At 48.6% G+C, this 23,614-nt stretch overlaps 1 protein-coding gene across 9 annotated transcripts in view; it reads left to right on the forward strand.

Moving 5' to 3' along the window:
• Positions 1–22,890, forward strand: part of rai14 (retinoic acid induced 14) — a 32,831-nt gene extending 9,941 nt beyond the window's left edge. The window contains exons 1-20 of one of the 9 annotated variants that reach the window (XM_076044781.1): positions 3,210–3,485; positions 10,480–10,610; positions 12,179–12,267; positions 12,378–12,442; positions 12,548–12,605; positions 13,028–13,098; positions 15,383–15,489; positions 15,746–15,933; positions 16,285–16,313; positions 16,627–16,716; positions 16,873–16,962; positions 17,186–17,320; positions 17,801–17,902; positions 18,608–19,270; positions 19,472–19,998; positions 20,081–20,249; positions 20,338–20,505; positions 20,577–20,735; positions 21,159–21,224; positions 21,392–22,890. In XM_076044781.1, coding sequence (XP_075900896.1) covers positions 3,366–3,485; positions 10,480–10,610; positions 12,179–12,267; positions 12,378–12,442; positions 12,548–12,605; positions 13,028–13,098; positions 15,383–15,489; positions 15,746–15,933; positions 16,285–16,313; positions 16,627–16,716; positions 16,873–16,962; positions 17,186–17,320; positions 17,801–17,902; positions 18,608–19,270; positions 19,472–19,998; positions 20,081–20,249; positions 20,338–20,505; positions 20,577–20,735; positions 21,159–21,224; positions 21,392–21,478 — 3,114 coding nt within the window. In that variant the 5' untranslated portion in view covers positions 3,210–3,365 and the 3' untranslated portion in view covers positions 21,479–22,890. Of the gene's footprint in view, positions 1–3,209; positions 3,486–10,479; positions 10,611–12,178; positions 12,268–12,377; positions 12,443–12,547; positions 12,606–13,027; positions 13,099–15,382; positions 15,490–15,745; positions 15,934–16,284; positions 16,314–16,626; positions 16,717–16,872; positions 16,963–17,182; positions 17,321–17,800; positions 17,903–18,607; positions 19,271–19,471; positions 19,999–20,080; positions 20,250–20,337; positions 20,506–20,576; positions 20,736–21,158; positions 21,225–21,391 lie in introns of those variants that run through there. The other 8 variants (XM_076044783.1, XM_076044784.1, XM_076044780.1 and 5 more) reach the window with 8 other exon arrangements.
• Positions 22,891–23,614: the final 724 nt, after the last annotated feature.

A 23,614-nucleotide genomic window follows, 5' to 3' on the forward strand; every position in this document is an offset into this window, starting at 1 on the left:
ATTGCACGATCAAGGCATCGCTGCTTCTTCAAACACTTTTATTGTTCCCCCTTTTTTTTTTCTTTCTAATTTTTTCACCTTTGTTTAGTCCCTCCCCGGCCACATGCGCATTGCACCACCTAGTGGATGGAAAAGTCTGTTTTGTTATTCTAGGATGTAAATAGCGGCGCTAGCAATAGTAATCCCAGCTAGTTGTTCCGCTGCATTTGAATCTATTCACTGTTAATCATGTTTGTTTTGTGGTGGTGGTGGTGGGGGAGGTGGGGGAGGTGGGATGGGCGGTTGGTGCGGTGCATGTCCTGCATGGCTCAGGTCTGCGCGGCTCAGGTCTGCACGGCTCAGGTCTGCGCTGCGGATTATGTAAAGCTGTCAGACGGCGTGTAATCGCTGATAATGGTGGCGCCTCCGCCGCCGCGGAGACAAGCTGCTGATGAGGGGAGGGAAGGTGGGGGAGGTGCCGTGGAAAGACTGATGCAGAGTGATGATGATGATGGTGATGTCGATGATGTCGATGTCGATGTCAAACCAGTATTGGTCCCAGTGGCTTGTTTAGTTTGGCCCAGAAGGCTGGAAGAGTGGAGCGGTGCTCTCCCTGGGAGATGGATGGATGGATGGATGGATGGATGGATGGATGGATGGATGGAAAGATAAATGTATGGATGAGGGACGGGGTCAGACTCAGTTCAACTGAAGGGGAAAAAAAACTCTTCTTTCTTCCCTTTTTGATGCCCCCACCTTGATTTCCACTCAAGAAAAACCCATCCGACCATCTGTCTTTTGATTTCTAAGTGCAGCTGACAGTGTTGAGTAGCTACAGTGTTTTCCCATTAAGCTTTTGCTTCCCCCAATTCTCTCCTCGGAGCCCATTAAAGCGGCCCTCTACTCCCCTCACTGCAAGCTGACCGGCTCTGTTTCCTCTCCTCGTCTGGCTAAATTGAGGAAAATACTATTTCCACTTTTACGAGCGGCCGCTGGGTCTCACGAGGCCGCCTGCTCGCCGCGTCCAGTGCTGCTTATTTTTAGGGCAGGAAAGGCTATTTGTGTCTGGAGGAAGTGTTGCACGAGGGCTATTCGCCCCCCCCCCCCCCCCCACCACCACCACCACCCCTCCAAGCGGAGGTCTCGTCACGCCCGTAAAAGTCTTCTTCTTCTGCAAGTCTTCTCTTAAAAAGGGGGGGACGGTGGCATCAAAGCAGGGTCACTCCGGGTTTTAACGGCCGTCGGTCACTGTGACCTTGTAAGACTTCATGTGCGCAAGTTGTTTATCAAAAGGAGGAGGGGGAGGAGAGGGTGTGCAGGGGCTTTCCACTGGAGCCATAAAGCAGGAGGTCAGGCAGGACAAGTGTGTGTGTTCTCGTTCTCGATGGCACTGGTGTGACGTGAGAGCGCCAGCGGAGGCCGACGGCCGACCTGAGAGTTTGAAAGCCTCAGGCTTCCTTTCCATCTCCCAGCTACGAAAGAGGATTAGGGCCACAGGAGGAGAAATAAATATTACAGGAAGGAGGAGATCTTTATTTTAAGTTGAAATTTCGTGAATAAAGTCGACGTACAAAAAGACGTAATTTCGTGAATAAATTAAAACTTTCGACGTGAAAAAAGACGAAATTCTTTATTTTCAAAATTTCGACTTTAATCTCGACATTCCGTCTTTATTCTCGAATTGGATCTTAATTTTTTTTCTCTTCTTGTGGCCCTAATCCTCTTCCGTACCCAGCTCTGCCACTTTATTATCACCAAATGTGATGATAAATGAAATAAATTATTTCAACACTCACTTGCAATGGTTTTGATTCATACAGTAGTAGAAAAGCGTTTCATAACTTTGGAAAGCATTTTTTTTTTTTTTTTTTTTGCATACCATGCAGTCATGCCTGTTGAGGCTAATATTTTTTACACTCACACACTTTACTTTGCAACTGTCATGATTCTAAGAGTGCGTGTGTATAAGATGAGTTTGCAGGATTTCCAGAAATTCGTCGTCCTCTTTGCTCCGTTAATCTGGGCGGCAGGCGGCCACAGTTGGCAGACTTTGGGTGTTAATCAGGGCAGCGGCCGAGTCCCAGCGCTGTCTGCCCAGAGGAATTCGGCTGCTTTAACACGGGAGAGTCTGGAAGAGCGTCGCTGTGTTTTTTTACGGCCCCGCTGGGAGACGATCAGATGCCTCCAGTTAGTGGTTTTCAAAGTGGAGTCTTGGCAGGTCGGGACTCCCTGCAGAGCTGCAGGGGTCGTGAAGTGAGTCACTCCCAGACAGCGGCAGGCAGTCTGCAAAGCTGCAGTTCACCGTTCAAAGGTGCTTTGATTGCATTTATGGTCAATAAATCTTCATGGTCAGTCAGGATCCTGGCAAAAGTAAAACCAAAGAAAAACAATTTATTTTGTTCTTTTGCTTTTCATGCACATTTCTGGCCCTCGTCCTTCTTCTTCCACACAGCGCCGCTAAACTCAACTCTTGGTTTGTTTCAGGCAGGTATTCCAGGGAAAGAGTTGCCACTCTAAGGATGTAAAGTAGTTTGAGAAACACGCAGTTTGAATCCTGCAGCATCTCTCATGATGAGAGCGACCATCTGGTCTTTGTTTAGCTGCTACGGCGTCGACTCCTTCTCCTTATTCTGGGGTATTTAGTTTCAGAGTGAAATGCGTGTGTGCGTGTGTGTGTGTGTGTGTGTGTGTGTGTGTGTGTGTGTGTGTGTGTGTGTGTGTGTGTGTGTGTGTGTGTGTGTGTGTGTGTGTGTGTGTGTGTGTGTGTGCGTGCGTGCGTGTGTCACGCAGGGGGCAGTGTAAGCGGTTTCAGCTGCGGCCCAGCAGAAAGGAAGGAAGGAAGTTTTGGCATCTTGAGCGTCCGCTGGGTTTTATTTGATTTTTTTTTTTTTTTTCGCAGACGAGCCGCTCGTATCGCCGCAGTCTGATCAAAGGGCAGAGATTCTGTCCACGCGTCAATCATTGGCCCTCGCTTTCCATCACTTCCGTTTGCTCCCTGTGTATCATTAACCCCGGCCGGGCGGCTGGATTGCCGAAGACTCGGCGGTCGAGATCCTCGCGTAGCCAAAAAGCTTCGATATTCCATCAGAATGGTTTTTTATGATCTTTAGTTGGCCGAAGTTTGAGGTGACAGTCGGCGTCCTCTTCAGGAAGAGGGAGGAACTGGCAGATTTTAGCGACAACAGGAAGCTGATACTGCGGGATCGTAAACAGCGGCGGCGGCGGGGCGGTCCCAGCGACACGGCGCTGCTGTCCTGAGATGATCCGGACTGGAACCACAGGTCCTCATTGAGGGAAGAGCGAAGAACCAAACGGCCCCACCAGAGGGCTTCTTGTCCAATCCCCCCTGGTTTTGGGACGCAACGACCCCGATTGGCCCATTTTGAATGGGGCAGTTATTATCTGTAGCGGCCTCCATTCTTCTAAGCTTTCTCTCTGGGCTCTTACCCAGATGGATGGGTGAAATAGATCACATGGAAGAGCAAAACGTTTACTCTGAGCTTCAGGTCAGTTCAACCCTCACACTGTCTGTCTGTCTGTCCTGTTCATTACAAATGCCTTGGTTCCATTATATCCTTTTTTTTTTAAATTATATACATCAAATTCCCGCTCACCAGTTTGATACCCTCCTATTTTCCCACTGAACTTCACATTTATTGTTCTTGCGTAATGAGCAGCGAGACCCGGTTGGCCGATCCGCTCGTCCGGCCAAATACCATATAATCAGGCGTGTCAGGAGTCGGCTCAGGTTCCCCGCTTCAAATATTAACCTCAATCCATCGCAAGGTGTCTCCTAAAGCGGCTCCCGGACTTTGATGGCATTTCCCGGGGATATGCAGGAGTTTAGCTTTTTGCCCTTTACAATAAAACTTCTGGGAAAGGATTAACTTCAGAGTTCCGAGACGGCGCAAGAACAGGGCTCACTGAGCAGCAGCAGGTGAGGAGAAATGGAAGCGTTCTTCTCAAATCACGGCTGAAGAAGCTCCTGCCGCCTGATATTTGGACCTCAGACATCCTGCAGAGGGGAGTTTAAAAATAACAACAACAACAACAACAAAAACACAGCAACACAAACCGTGCACGTTGGACACGTCGGAACAAAGTAAAAGCAAACAGACGAGGGAGAAAATCAAAGTCGAGTAAACACCTTTGCTTTATCTCCAAGTCCTAGAAAAATGTTGTTTCGTGGGCAGGAAATACTCCGGCTTCTCCAAAGTAAACGTTTTCTCTGGTTAACTGGGCTGAAATCTACAGTGATGCAGGGGACGGCCGACTCCCCGTCTGGGTTTGTTTTCTCTGCGGAGAACTGAGGAAGTTCAGAGAGAGCGGAGGAGGACGTGGAGGAGGGGGTGGAGGAGGAGGAGGTGGGAATAAAAAAGCACCAGTGAGAGAGTTGAGCCAGAAACCAGCGGGTCAATAAACAGTCGCACATACACACTTGATGAGCGGCGGTTAGCTGGGCACTTTGATGCTGAAGCTCCTGTAAACTAAGTGGATTGTGAGTGTTTGAAGATGTAATCAAGACAATCAAAACACTGATGGGACTGAAGGAGCTGGGACATGTTTCCCCATGTCCACCAGAATCAGGTTCATCTATTCATTTTAATCATTTCTTCTTTTAAATTTCTTTTCAGTTAAATAATATTATTATATTTCTAAATAATATATTTTACATATGTGTGTGTGTGTGTGTGTGTGTGTGTGTGTGTATATATATATATTTTATTATTATTATTTTTTTTAATTTAAATTATTTCAATAGAATTTCACTTTTCCTTGAACGCAGCTGGACACCCCCAACCCCCGTCCCTCTCTCTTCCTCTCTCTCTCTCTCTCTCTCTCTCTCTCTCGTCCTTGGGACGCTGTTGTTCCTGGACAAACAGGAAGTGCCCGGTGTTATCAGCCCGCCCTTTGTGCGTCCTAATGAGCGTCGGGCCGCAGACGAACAAACACCGCCATCCACACCCTGCGCCTTCTTCTGTGTAAACACACACTTATCTCAGCCCCAGAACCAGAACCAGAGCGAGAGTGAGGACGAGGACGAGGGGAGGCGGGCGGCGCTGGCAAGGCCTCGTGGGAAAGAAACTGCGCAGGGCGAGACAGGAAGTGAGCGCTTTCTCACTTCCTGCCTTTGCAGATTTAAGAGGAGTCAAGGCGGAGCTCGTCTGACACGAGTGCTGCCGACCAACACAGGTGACGTCACCGTGTGTCAGTGGCTGAGTGGGCGGTTGGCCCCGCCCACTCTGTGACATCATTGTACCATGTGATGTCACAACCCTGTTTCACTAGCAGGAAAAAAGAACAACTCCTCGAGGGCTTTAAAAGTTCCCTGCTGTCAATCGTGTGCTTTTCCAGTGTTTTCTAACAGCATGTGTCCCAGGAAAGGACAATCAACCCTATATGTGATGTCACAAAGGGAGACGGTACCTCACCTATTAACTCTCCGAGGTTAGGTGACCTCCCCCCAGCCAGGTTTTAGCTCCGCCTTCTGAAACCGCCTGGTTTTTGTCCTCCTCTCCGCCAGCTGTCTGGATTCCAAGATCCCAACAAAGCACCAGTTTTTAGCTGGCTGCTGTAAACAACAGGCTAAATGTGTTTTTTTTTTCCCTGGAATTTTCTTTCTTTTATTAGACAAATCGATCATGCACGGCGGCCCTGCCCCCTGAAATCATTAAAGACGCAAAATCAGTGCATGCGGGTCTTTCTCGCAAGTTGTTTCAACCCTGAAGTGGGCGGGGCTTCCGAGCGACACTGAGCCAACCAGCCAGCAGGTGTAAAACGAGCCCCGCTTTCAGAGCGAGTGTGCCCCCGCCACCCCCACCCCCCTTCCTCCCTCCCTCCCATCCATTCCCAGACCAAAGACAGCATGTGGAGCAGCGCTGGTTTTACTGGTTCATAATCTCTGGATTAGTGATCCGTGACTAATTGCTGCAGCGAGCTAATGTAGGCTAAACCCGAGCTGCCCGGCCCGGCGCTGGCTGAGCCTGCACCGCTCGATAAAAGCAGGGTTCACGTGTGGGGGGGGGTCAGAGGGGGGCTTGATGTGAACGCGTTGGTCGGAAGCAGGATGTGGAGTTGTTTTTGTGTGTGTTTTTGTATTTACTTTTGAATTTTTTTGGGCCCTAAACTGAAAGTAAATGAACTTCTTCCTTTATTTTCATGGTAGCCATAAACGATTGGCTCTTGAAGGCTGCGACGCCGCCGTCCAACATCAACACTGCTGCTCATAGAAGAGAAACAGCTCAGAGTTCTGGCTCGTCCGTTATTATTTTTTAATCATTGTGGCTCACATTGTTTGTTTTTGCGTCCTACTGGCTCCGAGTTTATTAACTGCTGGATTAAAGAAATAGTATATGAAATTCCCTGAACCGAGCCAACGAACACTCTGTCCTGTCGCCTTCTCTCTCTCTCTGTCTCTCTCTGTCTCTCTCTCTCTCTCTCCCTGTCCCTCTCTCTCTCTCTCTCTGTGCACCCCCCCCCCTTTTTTTTTGGAGCTGAGACACGTCGTGAACTCACACCTTCTCCTCCAGCACCATCATTTCATTGTGGCTGCCCTCCAGTTTTTGTGTGTGTGTGTGTGTGTGTCCCCCAAAGTGGAGCAGTGCATTCCGCTCCACTGGAACCTGTCCATGACAATGTAGCGCAGTGCTATCAGTGTCATGCTGCTCCGCCGCCGTCGCCCTTCATCCCTCATTTGGTCGGGAGGCGCTGAAGCAAATCAGCGGCGACCGGACCTCCTCCCGTCCTCCTCTCAGTTAGTTCTGTTCACGACAGTTTTTTCTTTTCTGTCCTTTTTTCCCGTGCCCTCTTCCTGCATGCAGAGATTTCACTTTCGCTTTTGTTTGTTTTTTTTTAGTTTTTTGTTCAAGATGCATCGGCACTAGTTGACTGCAGCTCTGTGGAATCACAGAAGTGCCAAAATTAAAAGTAAATGAACAAATAGATAAAATATAAAGGCACATTTTGAGATTAATCCTCAACACTGAAGATATTGCATATCTGAGCGTTAACACACACTGCAGTCAAGCTAATAGAGAAGTCACTCCTAATAAAGTAATAAGGAATCACCAGATGTAATAATTCCTCTTTTTCACCCGTAAAGTAAACAAGATTCCCTCTTATTAGCGACTTCTAACGATAATCTGTCAAGTCTGTCAGCGAGTTTCAACATGAAGCCAAAAGGAGGCTGCAAACAGTGGGCTAAACACACTGTTTCTATCTAGCTATCCTCTATATGAGCACAATAAAGTTCCTCTTAAAAAAAATGCAGCCCTTTAAATTGCTTATAGCTGGAAGCGGCTGACTGCTGACAGCAGCGTGATGAAATCCTCATTTCCACGAGAAGAAGTGACGAGCCGGTGAACCGGGCGACACCGTCCCGCTGCGCCGTGACCCCGGAGCTTCAGGAGCTTCAGGAACACTGGCCTTGTTTTCATAACATCAGTCTTGGCTCCTCGTTCCCAGGTTTCTCCGCTCGCTGCCCGCTGAGGTCGGATTGCTTTTGAGGTTGATGTGCTGCAGCGGTGGCGGCGAGGCCTGCAAGCTGTTTCCCCCATGAGCTTCTACTGAAATTCTCCCTGTCTTCACTGTGAGAACCTCTCTGCAGCTCAGATACATTTTCAACCTCAAATAAGTCATTCAAAAATCATGAATTGAATCAAGAGTCTGGATGGGAGAAATGTTTGCCGGCTCCCAGAAGTGATGCCTAATTGTGTTGCGGGGATTTTTGGGAGATCTGAGGGAATGTTTCTGTATGTTCCACAGTTTTCCGAGACTGTGAGATTGATGGAAGAATTTATTTCACCGCATTTATTCCACTACACACGGATATTCTCCATCCAATCAGTGGGCTCCACACTTCCTGATGGCCTCCATCTCTGAATTATAAACAGCGCTGGCTTAGTGTCTGGGTTCTTCTGGTTCCTCTGGTTCCTTTGGCGTTCTCTTTGAAGGTTTGGCTCAAACTGGGGCAAGAAGCCCCCAACAATCACCTCAACTCTGTGTGTGTGTGTGTGTGTGTGTGTGTGTGTGTGTGTGTGTGTGTGTGTGTGTGTGTGTGTGTGTGTGTGTGTGTGTGTTTACAATTTGTGTCTGGATGGAAACTGACTCCCTTCTGTTCATTTAAGATAATTTTATGGGGTTTTCCATATCAAAGCGGCTCCTCACTGCGTATATAAATAGTGCAATTGCATTTTTTTCTAACTGGACTGGAATATTGAGGAGTGTCTTCCTTCCTTCCTTCTTTTGTCTCATATTGCTGCGTTGCTCCACTGTGCGCCGATACATGAATACATTTGTTGCCGCCACATACTATGGAAACAGACTTTGACCCAATTCTGCAACGAGATCACAGGGGGATTTCTTTTCTGCAGCAGACACCAAACGCTTTTACTTGCTCGTGATGCCGAATTATCACTCCATTGTTTTTGCCTCAGATTCATTTTCATCGTGGTTTTAAGTCTGAGCTATTTTTCTTATTCATGTTCTATTTATGAGGTTTCAATTCCCTCCTTGTAGTTGCAGTTGCTTTAACCTTTGCGCGAAAGTTGCTGCGAATATCGCCGTCAATGCCGGGGTCGATCACATGCGCGCCCCCCTCCCATCGGAACTCTCTTTAAATCCGTCCCGTCTCGTCTTACTCGCCACCTCCTAAACGGCGTCCCACCTCGCCCGTCGCCGCTTTGAAGCTGCGCCGCCGGCGTTCCTCTCTCGATGGGTTTTTTTTTTTTTTTTTTCGCCTCAGCAACAGCAAAGTCTTTCCACTCAGCGACAGTTTAGCATCTTTATTTTCCCCGCTGCTCCACATCGGTGACTCTCGGTTGTCATTCCTCGGATGGGGAGGTTAGGGGGGGTATTTTTTTTCCACCACCGGTGCAGAATGTATTGCGGCGGTTGCGTCTGGGTGTTTGCCACGCCGGCTATTTTGCGGCTCCTGAAATAGGGTACAGTGTGCAGGCGGTGCTGTTTATCGGGGTCGGGCAGTTCACCCCGTTATCGCGTGTAAGGTCACTGGGCCATCTGCTCACATCTAATACCGCTGACATCCAGCAGCGGGCGGCTGCGGGGGAGTTTAAGAGCTGAAGGCCTGCCAGGCCCCCCTCAGCTCTGGATCCCCCCCACCATCCCAAACATCTCACCTCCCGCAGTTTGTTCCAGGCCGCAGTGCAGCAGTGTCTTTGCTTTAGAAACATTTGCGGATGTGGAAACTGGGGTCTGGGGTTGAACTTCTTTTTGTTTTCACGGTGTGGTTTATTAGCTGGCGGGTTAATTGGGGTGATTTTTGCCGTTGACCTGCGCTCATAAGAGGATGAGGTCACAAGGTCAAAACAAGCAAACGAGCCAATAAAGAGGCAGTGTGTCTTTACAATGTCTGCACTTTGGCTTGGCATTCATTGTTATAACTATCGTGATAAAACTATTGTATTGAACCAACAAAAACACAATATGGTATATATATATTTTTTTTTTTTCAAGTTTATTTAGACAAGACAGTGCATATTGACTGAGTACATGAGTACTCACTGTAAATATGCCAGACATGGCACTGCTGCTAAATTTCATCTATAGTCCCCAAAACAATACAACAATTGACATTAAAAGTACATAAACATCTACAAGTCCTTCAACATTCATGCACAATCTATCATTATGCAAAATGCATAAACACACCGGCCATAGACAGATAACTGCACACATAAGAGATATTGTATACATTGCTGAGCTGTTCTCTAGGTATCACTGGTATCAGCAGTTAGTTCATTGTAAATTTCAAAAGTCTTTCATCCAAATATGAGCCCAAAAACCTCTTGTAGCTCCTTCATTTGGCATCAAAATGAAAAGGTTGAAGCATGCACAGCGGCCACGTCAAGTTGCGCAACACTTCACGCTGTACAATTGCTGTAAACTCACAAAATAAAAACTTTTTTTTCCTCCTTTACAAACTGTTTTCCCAACAATTCCTGGCAGCTCTGCTGCTCTGGAGTTTTTTTTATTTATTTTTTTTTTCTTTAGTTATTTCTTCTTGAGAGTGTTTTAGTTTTTGGCCGCAGCTGAACTCGTGTGTTTGGACCGGTGATGATGTTGATGTTGCTCAACATCATCACAACATCTTGGTGTGAGATCATGCTTGAAACATTTTCAGGACTGGACGTCTTTCCGTCCGGACGGCTTGGGAGCAATCCCAATGTGTCTGTGTGTCAGCGCCTCTGTGTGTCTGTGTGTGTGTGTGTGGGTGTGTGGGTGTGTGTGTATAGAGTTTCTCTCCTGTAGAGACACATTACTCACATCCACTCCCCCTCTTCTCTCTTTTTTTCTCTTTCTTTTTTTGGCCAGAGGTTGCAGTGAGAATCACTGATGGATTTTAAAGGCATAAATACATACTGTACATACTGTACATACTGTACATACATACAGCCGCCATCTGCCATCGAATTGTGTCATTGTTTAATTTTTATTATTTATCTTTATGTTTTTCTCTCTGGAAAATCTCGCCCCCTACAGACCAATGAGTGGAACAAGAACGACGAGCGCCTCCTGGCGGCGGTGGAGCACGGCGAGGCGGAGAAGGTGGTGTCGCTCCTCGCCAAGAAAGGCGCCAGCGCCGTGAAGCTGGACGGCGAGGGCAAATCGGCGTAAGTCTTCCACCTGTTCCTCGAGACGACCGGCAATCCAAAAATGAGTCACATCCACAAACATGAACTCATTTTTTGGGTTGACAGACATCTGATTCATTTTCAACCAATCAGAAACACCAAGCACTAATCGCAGTCTTCGCTGGCTGTTTTCAAAAACCTCGAGTGTTGCCACTCGCTGGTATTTTAGTCACGTTTAGTCGTGCGACCGCGCTCAGAAGCTGTTGGGCTTCACTCGAAGTCAACGGTGGGTCGTTTCGAGTCGGAGTCAGACTTTCACTTTTCACTCTGTCGCTCGCTGCTGCCCAGTTTCCAGCCCTCGGCGGAGCCACTTCCACGCTCCGCTGCACGCCGACGTTAAAGATTTAACGGCCCATCTAAAAATACAGCTGTTCCTCCCAGGGAGGCAGCGTCGATGGGGTGACGATAAAGTTCTCCGCGGTTAATGTTTGACCTCCTTCTCGTGTCTGAAACACGACGCCGACTGGCCGACCAGCCAGCCAGCCAGCCAGCCAGCCAGCCAGCCGACCTCCACATCCCCCTGAAAACACAGGCACAAACACACAGACAGCACAGGGCTTGATGTGTCCCAACGGGAGCTCAGATCCTTGACCTTTTTCCTCCCTGTACGACTGCGACACACACACACACACACACACATACACACACACACACACACACACACACACACACACACACACACACACACACACACACACACACATGTATGCAAACTCAGCCTTTTGCAAACCACAATGAAGTGGCGGCTCAGGACCTCAACACTGGGATCCTTTCAAGGCCGACAAAGGACGAGTCGACCGTATCTATGGTGATAAAACCTGAGAGGACGGCATGTGGCCACCACAGTGTGTGCGTCTGTGTGTGTGTGTGTGTGTGTAGCCGGTACACATGCACACACACACACACACACACACACTAAAGGAGACATCGCGCGTGTAGTTTCTGTTTCCATTCGTTCTCAGTCTGCTGCAGTTGTGCAGCTCCACCACTGAACTTGTGAATGAATGAATGAATGAATGAATGAATTTCATTATTGTTTCATGTCCAAATAGGACTCCTCCCCTTTTGGGATTATAACACACCACAAAAACTGTATTAAATTATAACATTCACTTCCTGTAGATGACGGCACAACTCACCACAGGTGGACACATCAGTAAAGGAGTCACTGAAATAAAAGAGCAACAGACTTGATGTCTCGCCTAAATGTACTTTTTGCTCTGTCAGCCCAGGCTTCCTCTAAGTATTTGGTCAAGGACGAATACCTTGTAATCAAAAAAACATTTTGGTCCGTCTGCATCATTCAGCCACATCAAATCAGCAGTTTCACACCTATCAAATCAACGTCTGACGCAGCTCCTGGTACCAAGGGCAATAAAACACAAAGTGGAACTCACTCTCAGCATCGATGCTACGCTAGTCAGAGTCTTTCTTCATCTGTGTGTGTGTGTGTGCGTGTGTGTGTGTGTGTGTGTGAACCTGGTGCAGTGACTGTGACTCTGTTGCAATAACAAACTTTCCCTCTGCTCTGCTTCTCCTGCCGACAGCCTCCACGTCGCTGCCGCTCGCGGTCAGACCGAGTGTCTCTCCGTCATCCTGGCTCACGGAGCCGACCTCGCCGTCGCCGACGCCGGAGGTCTTCTTTCGTTCTCTCAGCTGTTTTTTTGATTTCTCATTAAATCCTTCAGCAGAGTTCAGCCGAAAGCTCAGAGTATTTTTATTTATTTTTTTTCGTTTGTCTTCAAGGTTTCAACCCGCTACACCTGGCTGCCAGACACAGTCACCTGGAATGCTGCAAGAAGCTCATTCAGGTGAGCCGCGACGAGCGTCAGCGACTCGCTGAATCAATGACTCGTGATTTAATGAGTCACTGTGGTTTGAACGCTTAACACTGTGTTTCCCTCCCCCACCCGCAGAGCAAATGTCCCACTGATGCTACAGACGGCTCGGGGAGAACTGCTCTGCATCACGCTGGTGAGAGACACACAACTCTTCTTAGACGCTTATCCAGAGACTCAGCCCTCTGTGATGTCACCAAGGGCGCTGCTACTGCGTCAACACGTATCTGAGTCAGTTGTCAGTTCCACCCCCTGAGACCTCCTTGTTTTTGTCCAATTCCAAACGTGTGGAAGGTCCAGCAGTAGCAGTTGTTTTCCCCTGAAGCGAAAGGCCAGCGTTTTAGCTGGAGGCTGTAAACAGAGTGCTAAATATGCTTGAGTTATCTGGAAAAAAAATTCTGTTTGTTTGGTTTTTTTTTTTTCGAAATTTAGGTGCTTCCTTGACCAGTTTTTTATTGCGATGTTTAGGTGTCTCAATTCTAAGAGTCATGGAAACGCAGCTTGTGACTTTCTGTCCGCTGCTTCTCACTGTCCCGCCGCTCTCTGTCGTGTCCTCAGCCTCCAGCGGGAACGTCCAGACCATCCAGCTGCTGTGCGAACTGAAGAGCGCCGTCAACCTCAGAGATGTGGTACGTAACCCTGTTAGCTCCTCCACTCCTTCCCGTCTCGTCCCAGCCCTCCTCCGCGGCTGTGGGAACGCTGCTCTCTCACCGCAGACCTGTGGTCTCCGTCGCTGCCATTTTTTAAAACATTTTTTTTTTTTTTTTAAACCTGTGTGACTGCTGAGAGACTGAAAAGTGCAATCGTTTGTGCAAAAGGTTTCTCACTCACACCCGGTGAGATTAAAAGATGGGGAATTATTGAAGGTGTATTGCAGCCTTGCGTTGGTGCAGATACTTGGGTGGTTGAGAGCCCAAAGTTGTGCGCAGGTTTGTGTGTCTTGGTGACCGTGTGGACCCCCCCCCCCCCCACCTCAAAAAAAGTCATCTGGATCATATTGCTGCTGATGCAGAGAGCAGAACGTGGCAGCTTGTTCGCCTCAGGGGCTCAGAATGAAAATATCTCCACCTGATCTATATTTAATGCAATAAACTCGGAGGGGAAACGGGACAAACATCTGCCAAACGGAGAACCCTGCTGCTTCTGCTGCTGCTGCTGCTGCGGCTCAGAAATAGGGCTACATGGGCGTGTGTGTGTGTGTAAAACACGCGGCTCAGTGTGGATCAGAACACGTCAGTGGTCATGGGAGCTGCTGAATGCGACAATATGGCCCCCGCAGTAGTTGAATCAAAGCTCCGAATCGTCCTGGTTGCCAGTATTTTGAACCGCAGGGAAAGAAACTGTGTCACAGTCAACAATAAAGCTGTTGTCTTCCTTCACTCCTTCATGTGGAGCTTCCGAACCTGGAGGCCTGAAGGTTTGAAGCTCTGAAGGGGAGACGTGTCCAGCAGACACGGAGCTGTTGAAGTCTTCAAGTCTGCTGTGAGGAATTCGAAGCCGCAACATAGTTTTGTTCTCGGTGGCGTGTTGGCGGCAGCAGCAGCAGCAGCAGCAGTCTTGTAATATGAAACACAAATCGCACTTCACGCTTCCTGCCTGCATGTTCTTTGGCCCCATTTTTTTTTTTCTTCCTCCACATCGGTTGAATTCTAGAGCCTCCACGTCGACAGGAGGAGTGTTTTTCCTGCTTTTTCTGTCCATCCCGCTCCTGGGAACATGATCTCTGTGGAAAAACGCCCTGGAGGAATGTTCCCCTGGTCCGGCACAACGTTTGTCTGGGATATTAAGATGAACTGCGCAAGAGTGAAGAGGTCAGAGGTCACGCTGCTCAGGCGCTTTGACCTGCTGGTCACTGAAACGGTGTCACTCTGACGTCTCACGGGACCTGAGACGCGGTGAAAAAAATCCTTTTTGATTTATTTCACGCAACGTGAAAAAAAGCCCGGAGAAATAATTTGGAAAAGGAGAAGGGACACGTTAAAAAATAAATGATGTCGTTGGATAAACTTCACTCCCAGTTAATAACAGACCTTTCAGATTCGTTACTGCTGGTTGCTCCATGGGATTTTTTTTTTTGCTGCAGTACCTCGAGTGGCCACTGCGAAAGATCGGCTCGTTGCCATATTGCCAGTCCAGTATCCAGTTCTTATGATACATCAATGGGCTACTCACACTCACTTCCTGTATTTCTTCTTTTGTGGTTTGCAGCGGTTGGAGACCAACTGTCAACTTTTCTTTTCTTTCAAATGATTCTGATTGGCTGAGTCAGACCGACTTGTTGTGCTAAAACAAAAACATACGCACAGTCGCTGTGTGTGAAGGTCACGTCTCTCTCCCAAAGTCGTCATTTACACACACACAGCAGCCCAGCTGTTTATCCCGCAGGCTTTTATTCTGAAGGTCTGCGGCGTTGCCTTCATATACAATCAAACATGGATTCTGTCACCAGCCCCCAAAAAAACCCCGCAAGAGCAAATGTTTGTGTTGGCCCGGGGGTCATGTGGGCTCGGCGATACGTCAGCGCCGGTTTGAAAAACGTGGGAGCGGCGGGTTTGATGAAGCGCTGCCAGCCGACACCGTTCATTTACGGCCGTAAATATGCCGCTGTGGGGATTTTCCCAAAACGCTGAAGCGACCAGAGACCGAGGCCCCTTTGGCTTCGCTGTTTTTTTCTATTGGGGGAAAAAAAAAATCTCTGGGAAGGTTTTTTTTTTTTTTTTCCCTCTTCTTCTTCACGTGGCTCTGCGAGTTCTCTCGCCACACCGACACCCGTCACACCTGCCGTGGCGGCTCGCGGCCTCCTGTCAGGCGGCGATGACTTACGCACACGCAAGCTCCCTCCTCCTCCTCCTCCTCCTCTTCCTCTTCCTCCTCTGACGTGTCGACCGTCTGCTCTCTATCGACCCCCTTCAGGACGGCTTCTCGCCACTGCTGTGCGCCGCCAAACACGGTCACGCCGAGGCGTGCGGCACTCTGCTGGACCGCGGCGCTGACGTCAACGCCGCCGACAACACCGGCAGGTAGGAAGACGAGTGGTGGGCGTGTCTATCCATATGTCTGCGTCAAGCCAGGTGAATACTTTCTATCTAGGTTCGGGCAAACTACGGCCCGGGGGCCATATGCGCTCCTTTAAGCTTTTTAATCCGTCCCGCCGAACTTGATCAAATTATATTAATAGTAAATAAGTCATAAAATAGCTGTATTTCATCCATTTTCTGCTTTGCTTTTGTTCATTTTCAATTGACGTTTAGTCACGAGTGTCTGTTTTTCGTGCAGGACGGCGTTGATGTTGGCGGCCGAGGCCGGCGTCGTCCCGGTGGCCGAGGTGCTGGTGCAGCGAGGGGCCGACCCGTTCGCCGTCGACTCACAGGGCCACGACCTCGGACACTACGCCAACATGTCGGGCAGCCAGGAGGTCAGAGGTCAACTGGGCGCTGTGCTGAGCAGGCTGCAGCAGATCCCAGGTACACACACACGCACACACACACACACACACACACACACACACAGGGTGGTGAAAGGGAGAATTTAGGGTCAGTAACTTTTGTGTGGGAAACAGTGACATCTTGTGGTGATATTAGCATTTTTAAGATGAACTTTTCCTCCAAAGAAACAAAGTTTTGTCCTCTCTGGGCTTCTGTAGAAATATATATTTGATGTGTAAAATGTAATTTCATCTGTGGCGTCAACACAGTATCAGCACTGCCATCTAGTGGACAACATTGTCTCTGTCATTTTCCTTGCACAGCGGCATTCCCCCCCCCCCCCCTCACCTCAAATCAAATCGTTGACTTGTGCTTCTTGTTTCCTTCCAGCAGATCCAAAATCTCCCAAAAGTCCTCAGGTAAGACCCCAGACTCACTCATCAGCTTTCATCTCGCCCTTCGACTCCCAGCCAGTCGTCCTTAATGAGAGGATTGATTTGATTTTTAGTTTAAATTTAAATTAGCCCTCTGACTTTTGTAGTTTGCAGTCAGTTTTTACTTCTGTATCTTGTGGACTACTATAATCTCGAGCGGTGAAAATTCTCTCGGTTGCCGACATTGTAGGGGAAATAAAAAATCTCAAGTGATTGGCTCTTCTTACTAACCAGCACTGAACACACCTCTTCTTCTCCTCCTCCTCCTCTTCTCTGTGTCTTCTCACTGACTCCTCAGCATGATCAAGTAGCTAAGCTAAGCGATGAGCGGATCACCACTCCAAAAAAGCGAAAAGCACCTCCGCCGCCTCCTATTAGCCCCCTGCAGGTAAAACTAAATCACTGAATCACAGTGCATGAGTCGGTTTCTGCGGGCCACAGCTTCATGTTTCCACGCACAGCTGCAGCTTCGTCGTACTGCTGTGATCACCTGCACGCGCTGAGTCTTTGTGAACTGAGATCAGTGACTCTGATCCCTCTGCAGAACTCGGCCCCCTCGTCACCGTTAGCCGTCAGCTCCACTGGGACGCCGGCGTCCAACAAGGGCGACGCTCCCCAAAGATTCAACTACCAGGTGGGAGTTAAATTAAGAAATAAAAAAAAGAAGGAGCTGGAAAATTCAGAAGCACTTGTACCAACAACCTGACGTCTTCTCACCAGCACTTCTCTCTTTTTCTCTGCTTTTGTTTCTCACCTTTCACTCTTCACTGTCTCCCTTCCTTCTCTTTGTGTCACCTTCTGCTCCTCCCTCTCCCTCCCTCACTCATTCCCTCCCTCCCTCCCCTCTAAAAAAGCAGGAGGACGAGGTGGGAGGGACGGCGCTGCGAGGGGAGGTGGAGAAGCTCCAGGTGGAGAGGAACATGCTGCTGGAGACCATCGAGGACCTGAGGCAGACGGTGGAGATGGCGGCGCTCCTCCAGCCGGACACACAGGTGGGCAGCGAGAGAGCGAGTGAGAGAGAGAGGGAGAGAGAGAGTGAAAGACGAGGCCGACGTGTTTGGACGCGAGGCTCTGGTGTAAAAACAGGCGGCGAACCGGAGGATGGTCACGGGGAAGGATGAGGTGCAGATGTATGCAGCTGCATTTTTAATTCTTTAAAATGATATTTTCATGTTTTACGGATTCAAATTGGCTGAAGATAAACAGTCATTCTTCCTCGTGGTGACTCCTTTTTCACCTCCAACTTCAATTCCTGCCGAGTTGGAAGTTTCTCCTCCTACAAGTGGAGGCGGATGGAGCTCCACCGCTGAACCTTTTCACCTTGGACATTCTTGAGGGAGGTCTCACCTGAGCTCCGGACGTGTCCCAGCTCGCTCTCTTTTCCAGCAGGTAGCGAGTGGTCGTCCTCACCACTCTGTTATCTTCTCTCTCTGTCTGTGTGTGTGTGTGTCTGTGTGTGTGCGTGCTGACAGGTCGAACACGGCCTGACGGCGTCGGCAGCTCTGGTTTCGGCTCTGCAAGCCAAGATCACGACTCTGACTCTGGAGAACCAGCAGCTGGCCGGGAAACTCAAGGTATGTCGTTCCCCCCATACGGTCGCATTCCAAACCTCCATTAGCCCGTGGCGGGGGGGGGGCGGAGATCTGGAGGCGGGCGCTGTCAACGTGTGAATTAAAAAGTGCCGCCGCCGCCGCCGCCACTGCCTGCCTGCCTGTGTTTGAGTGGCGCAGGGTGTTTGGAAAATTCAAAAGCGTTTTAGTTCCATTTTATTCAGTCAAAACACAGCAGTATTTGACAGAAATGTATAGCGTTGAAAAGTCTGTTTCAAAAAGTTTTGAAAGTAGATACTCAAGGCATGAGTACAACTATTAAAACATTATTTAACTGAAAAATCATTAAACTGATGTTTTAAACTCAAGTAACTCAACTCATCATTTTGACTTTTTAATATATTGCAGATTTACAGTCCAAAGTTTGGACACACCTTCTCATGCATTTTTTATTTTATCTTTACAACTTTCTACACTGCAGATAGATATTGATATTGTTTCCTCCATAATTCAATCTGTGTTCATATGTAGTTTTGATGCCTTCAGTGAGAAACTGCAATGTCAACAGTCATGAGAATGAAAGAAAAGACATTAAATTCACAGGCTGTGTGCAAACCTTTGACTGGTGGTGTATCATTTACCATTGCGTCGTCACCTGCAGCGACAGCAGCTCAAAATAAATACAGCTGATCTGGAAGGTTCTGAACCTCCTCCCTCCGTCCACCACAGAAACAGCCAGCGATGCAGGGCAGTGAGGAGCTGAAGGAGGGCAGCCGTCCCAGCAGCACGACCTCCAACTCCTCCTTCCACTCCACCCAGGACGAGTTCGAGGCGACTGCCACTGTCGCCGCCGCCGCCGCGCTGGAGGCGGAGAACTGCTTCCTCGGCCAGGACGACGACGGCAGCAGGGAGGAGACCAGGCTGCTGCGGCAGGCGCTGGAGAGCGTCCAGGTCAAGCTGCTGGAAACCAGGAAGGAGAACCGCTCGCTGAAGGCCCAGCTGCTGCCCGACAGGGACGAGAGTGTCAGGGAGGAGGAGCTGATGGAGAGTCTGGCTGAGCTGCAGGCCAAGCTGACCGACACCCAGGAGAGGTACCACCAGGCCGTGGAGGAGGCGGAGGAGCTGAGGGCGCAGGTGGAGAGCCAGGAAGGCCCGAGAGAAGGAGGAGGAGGTGCTGCAGCGTCAAGACTTGAAGCGGAGGTGAAGCAGCTGAAGGAGCAGCTGGTCCAGATATGCTCGGAGAGGGAGGAGGCGGCTCAGAGGGTCACGCGGCTGGAGGAGGAGCTGATGAGGGCGGAGGGGGAGCGGCAGGGAGTGACGGAGGCAGCGGAGAGGAGCGTGCAGATGGAGGAGCTCCACAAGGAGGCGCAGGAAGAGATCCGGATGCTGCAGGTGGATCTTCTTCTTCTTCTTCTGCTCCTCCCTTCCTCCTCCTTTTCTTCCTCCTCCACCTGTTCCTGCTTCTTCTTCTTCTTCTTCTCCTCCCTTCCTCCTCCTCCTTTTCTTCCTCCTCCACCTCTTCCTGCTTCTTCTTTTTCTGCAGGCTCCACCAGGGGCTTCATCTTCACTTCTCGTCTCTGCTCTGTCCTCCAGGAGGCGCTGAGGGGGACGGTTCCCGTCGAGGCTGCAGCCAAAGACTTTGAGGAGATGAAGGCCGAGCTGAACGAGGTCATCAGCGGGCTGCAGCGCCGCCTGCTGGAACTCTCGCACTCCTACAGCGAAACCAAGAGTCAGCTGACGGCGGTGCAGAAGCAGCTGTCGGAGGAGCGAGCTGCAATCAGCACCACCGCTGCCACCACCGCCTCCTCGACCTCGGAGCAGCAGCAGCAGCAGCAGCAGCAGCAGCAGCAGCAGCAGGAAGTCCTGCAGCTGAGCAACCAGGTGCAGGAGCTGCGGGTGCAGCTGGCCGAGGCGGAGCAGCAGCAGGCGGAGGCTCGGGAGGAGATCGCCCTGCTGGTGCGCGAGGCCGACGCCCAGGCCCAGAACTCTGTGGCGCTGGAGGACCACACGCGGGTCATGTCGTCTCTGGGGAACGCCATCAAGGAGCTGGAGAGCCAATCGGAGGGCTTGAAGGAGCAGTTCCGGCTGAAAGGCCTGCAGGTGGAGGCTCTGCAGAGCAGGTGAGGAGCTCAGAGCTGAAGATGAGAGTCTGAGGATGAAGATGAAGCATGTTCCTCACCCGACTGACCCTCTTCTGTCCAGGCTGGCAGCGGCGGAGGACGTCCCCGCCCAGGATTCCGTCCCCCGCGAGGAGCACGAGACGCTGCGCGAGGAGCTGGAGCGCGAGGCGGGCCGCCTGACGCAGCTCCTTCAGGGGGCCCTCAGGAAGCAGGACGAGATGGCGCTGGAGGCTGCGGAAGCCTGGCAGAAGGTGGGACGAGGACGGAGGGAGGTTCAGGGAGGAGACGCTGTGAGATCCTCCTGCCCCTGCTGACCTTTGACCCCTCTGCTCTGCGCAGGCACGGGAGAACAGCGCCCAGCTGGAGGCGCTGCAGGCGAAGGTGACGGCCGGCGATGCGGAGAAGCAGACGCTGAACTCCAAGCTGGCCGAGTCGCAGGACGCCGTGAGTCAGCTCAAGCAGCTGGTGGAGAACCACGTGGCCTCCGAGAGGGAGAAGAACAAGAGGGTGAGAAGAACCACCGCAGCAGGGCTCGACGTCGCCACCTCCTGGCGCTAACCCCAGTCTCCGCCCCACAGATAGACGACCTGACGAGGGAGGTGGCCAAGCTGAAGGAGGCGCTCAACAGCCTGTCGCAGCTCTCCTTCACCTCAGGCTCGCCGTCCAAGAGGCTGCAGCAGAACCAGCAGCTGGAGACGATGCAGCAGCAGGTCAAACAGCTGCAGTACCAGCTCGGCGTAAGGACCGCTCACCGACGGGGTCACGACCTCTGGGGGGTTTAACAGTCGAATCAAACAGCACGCAGCAAGTTTGATTGTTGACGGCGGCACACAAAGAGAAGATAAAGATTTTGTTTGTGACGTGTCACTGTTACTTGGTAGTGAAATGTTGGTGTGAAAGAAGCTGACGTGATTGTGAATAAAAGTAATGACAAAAGTGTAAAAAAAAAAAAAAAAAGTATTGTAAAAACTGGCAAGTTAAAAAAGTATAGATACGGCTGTTTGAAGTGTTATGCAATACTATACAATATAATATATCATTAGTTGCAAACAATGGAATGCAAAATATGACACTATACTGTTATAATATATCTTACAAATATCCACAATAAGATTATAATAATGATGAGAACCTGAAATGACTTCCTGTTTTTTGTGCAGGAGACCAAGAAGCAGCACCACGACATCGTGTCGGTCTACAGGATGCACCTGCTGTATGCCGTCCAGGTAAACTCATCGCCTCTTTTTTCACTCCTGGTACTGAAAGGACCTATCAAGCCATGATTACTGACTTATAAAAAAAGGGTTCTGCAATTAGCAAAAAAACCCATAAAAACAAACAAACCTGAAAGTGCTCGCCGTGTTCTGACCGTTAGCCCGGTGTTTGTGCTCAGGGTCAGATGGACGAAGACGTGCAGAAAGCCTTGAAGCAGATTCTGATGATGTGCAAAGTGCCGGGCCAAGCCAAGGACGCCTGCTGAGACCGACAGGAAGTGAGCCGCTGCCGTCCGCCATGCCAGCCAACAGCGACACGCGCTGCCTCAGGACGAAGAACCTGCACGACACCAAGTTTTCGTTTTCTCTTCGTTGCCTTTTTCTCTCGTCATCGACCTGCCAAGCTCAGCGTCTCCGGTGCAGGAACCAGCAACGACCAGCCGGGTTGCTCCTGTTGGAAGAGGGGCTTTCGCTGGCGCTGCTGTTCGTAGTATCTGTTTTATGATACGATTGCTTTTTTTTTCCTTTTTTTTTTTTTCAGCGTTCAATTGTTTGTATGTTTATCGCCTGACACAATCTAAATTATTCTACGACCGCTGCATGTCCTCCAGCTCAGTGATTTTTCTGCCTTCTTCCTCCTCCAATCGCACTTCTAGGAAGAAAATGCATGATATGCGGTTTGTATTTTCACTATTAGCACAAAAAAAAATCTTAATATGTATTTTAGTAAATTCTAAAATCTTGTTCTGTCTTGTTTTTTTGTTTTGTTTTTTAAATCGCTGGACTTTGATGAAAAGGTTACGTAGCTGTGTTTTTAACGGCCCTGTTGTGTGTTTTGTATGACTGAGACGCTTTCTATCCGTCTTACCGATGTCACCAGAAGTAGTTTATTAACGTGTTAGCGTTCACATTTTACACGTAAGTGGGTTTAATATTTAAAACAAAAAAATGTAAAAGAGAAAAGTGTCACAGTATAGGCTTTGTTTGTCTTTTTGACTAGTTCCGATACTTCGTTCTTACATCACACTTCTTTTTTGTTTTTCTTTAAGCATGCAAAGAATGTGCCACCTTTGCCGCGTTGCTGCCATGTGTCTAATAAACCAGCATGTTTACGGCCTTGAGAATTACCGTTTGTATGGGTAATTTTCCAAATGTTCACTATTGTACCAGCAAATTTATTTATTTTAGCCAACTGTATTGTTTTTCTTTTCTTGTTTGTGATATTTTCTCTGTAGGTACAGTGTTAAAAAAAAAAAAAAAAAAAAAAAAAGAAAAGAAAGAAAGAGAAAGAGAGACGCTTATCTTTAAAAGTGTCCTCACTGGTTTGGACTTTGCACTCCTTTTGCCTTTTAGCTGTTTTTGGAACCACCCACGATTAGATGGTGTTTTAGTCATACTACAGTAGATTCACCCACCACTCAAGAATCTCACACATCCGCGTTCGCCTCCCTCTCAGGAAAAACTTCCTCCAAGTCAACATGAGTCACACCTGGCTGAGGTTCCATCAATCCAACATGTTTCTGTCAGTCTGGACTAAAATGTTTTGTAATGAGAAAAGGGAATAGGAAGAACCAACTTTTCTGTCAGTTTTGTATTGAGTATTTAACAAAGAAACAAACAAAAAACGTTTGCCAACTGCTTTTTCTGCCCACAATAAATTTTTCCAGATACTGTACAACCGTGTCTGTACGTTTTTCACACAGAAGTGTTAAAAAAATACTTTGGGAGACATGGAATTTAAGTTTAACTTTAACTTTAAAATATGACACAACTACATGACAGAATTTCTTAATAATTTGAATTTCAATTAGTTTTTTTTATTATTATTAACACATGATGATACTTCATATGTTTTTACTAGCAGAGCAATGAAACTTTTAAAAAGTTCTATAACAATGTGTATCATTTAAGACATTTTGTATATAATGTGTTTTGTTTGTTTGTTTGTTTAAAACATGTTTTATGATGTGTTCGACGGATCATTCATTTCATTAAATTACTTTTCAAAACTCTGGTCTACATGGGATTTAAAGTACCATATCAGAGAGCCTTCTATTGGCTTTTTGGGTTAAGATAATATTGGATCCAAATGTAATCATTTCTAAGAAGCAACTGCTACAAAATGAACAAAAGGGCTCTGTTAGTTACTTTTCAGTCAGATTGTTCCGTTTTAGCTCTCATGTTCACAATGCAGGGCGCCGTAATCTCTTCTGTTTGCACCGAGATAACTACAGTTTTACTGTGTTCCTTCGCGGTTCACTCCTTCAACATTCACACTATTTGGCTTCATCATTAGCCAGATTTGATGCATATTTTCCTAAAAAAAGAAAAAGAAAAACGTTATTGAACCACGTTTTTGACCTCCAATGCTGGTCGCTTCACATTGAACTAACTAGGTTACA

The sequence above is a fragment of the Nelusetta ayraudi genome, unplaced genomic scaffold (assembly GCF_046127955.1).
Source record: "Nelusetta ayraudi isolate G7.1 ecotype Tasmania unplaced genomic scaffold, CSIRO-AGI_Nayr_v1 ptg000083l, whole genome shotgun sequence".
In the NCBI taxonomy this organism is placed as follows: Eukaryota; Metazoa; Chordata; class Actinopteri; order Tetraodontiformes; family Monacanthidae; genus Nelusetta; species Nelusetta ayraudi.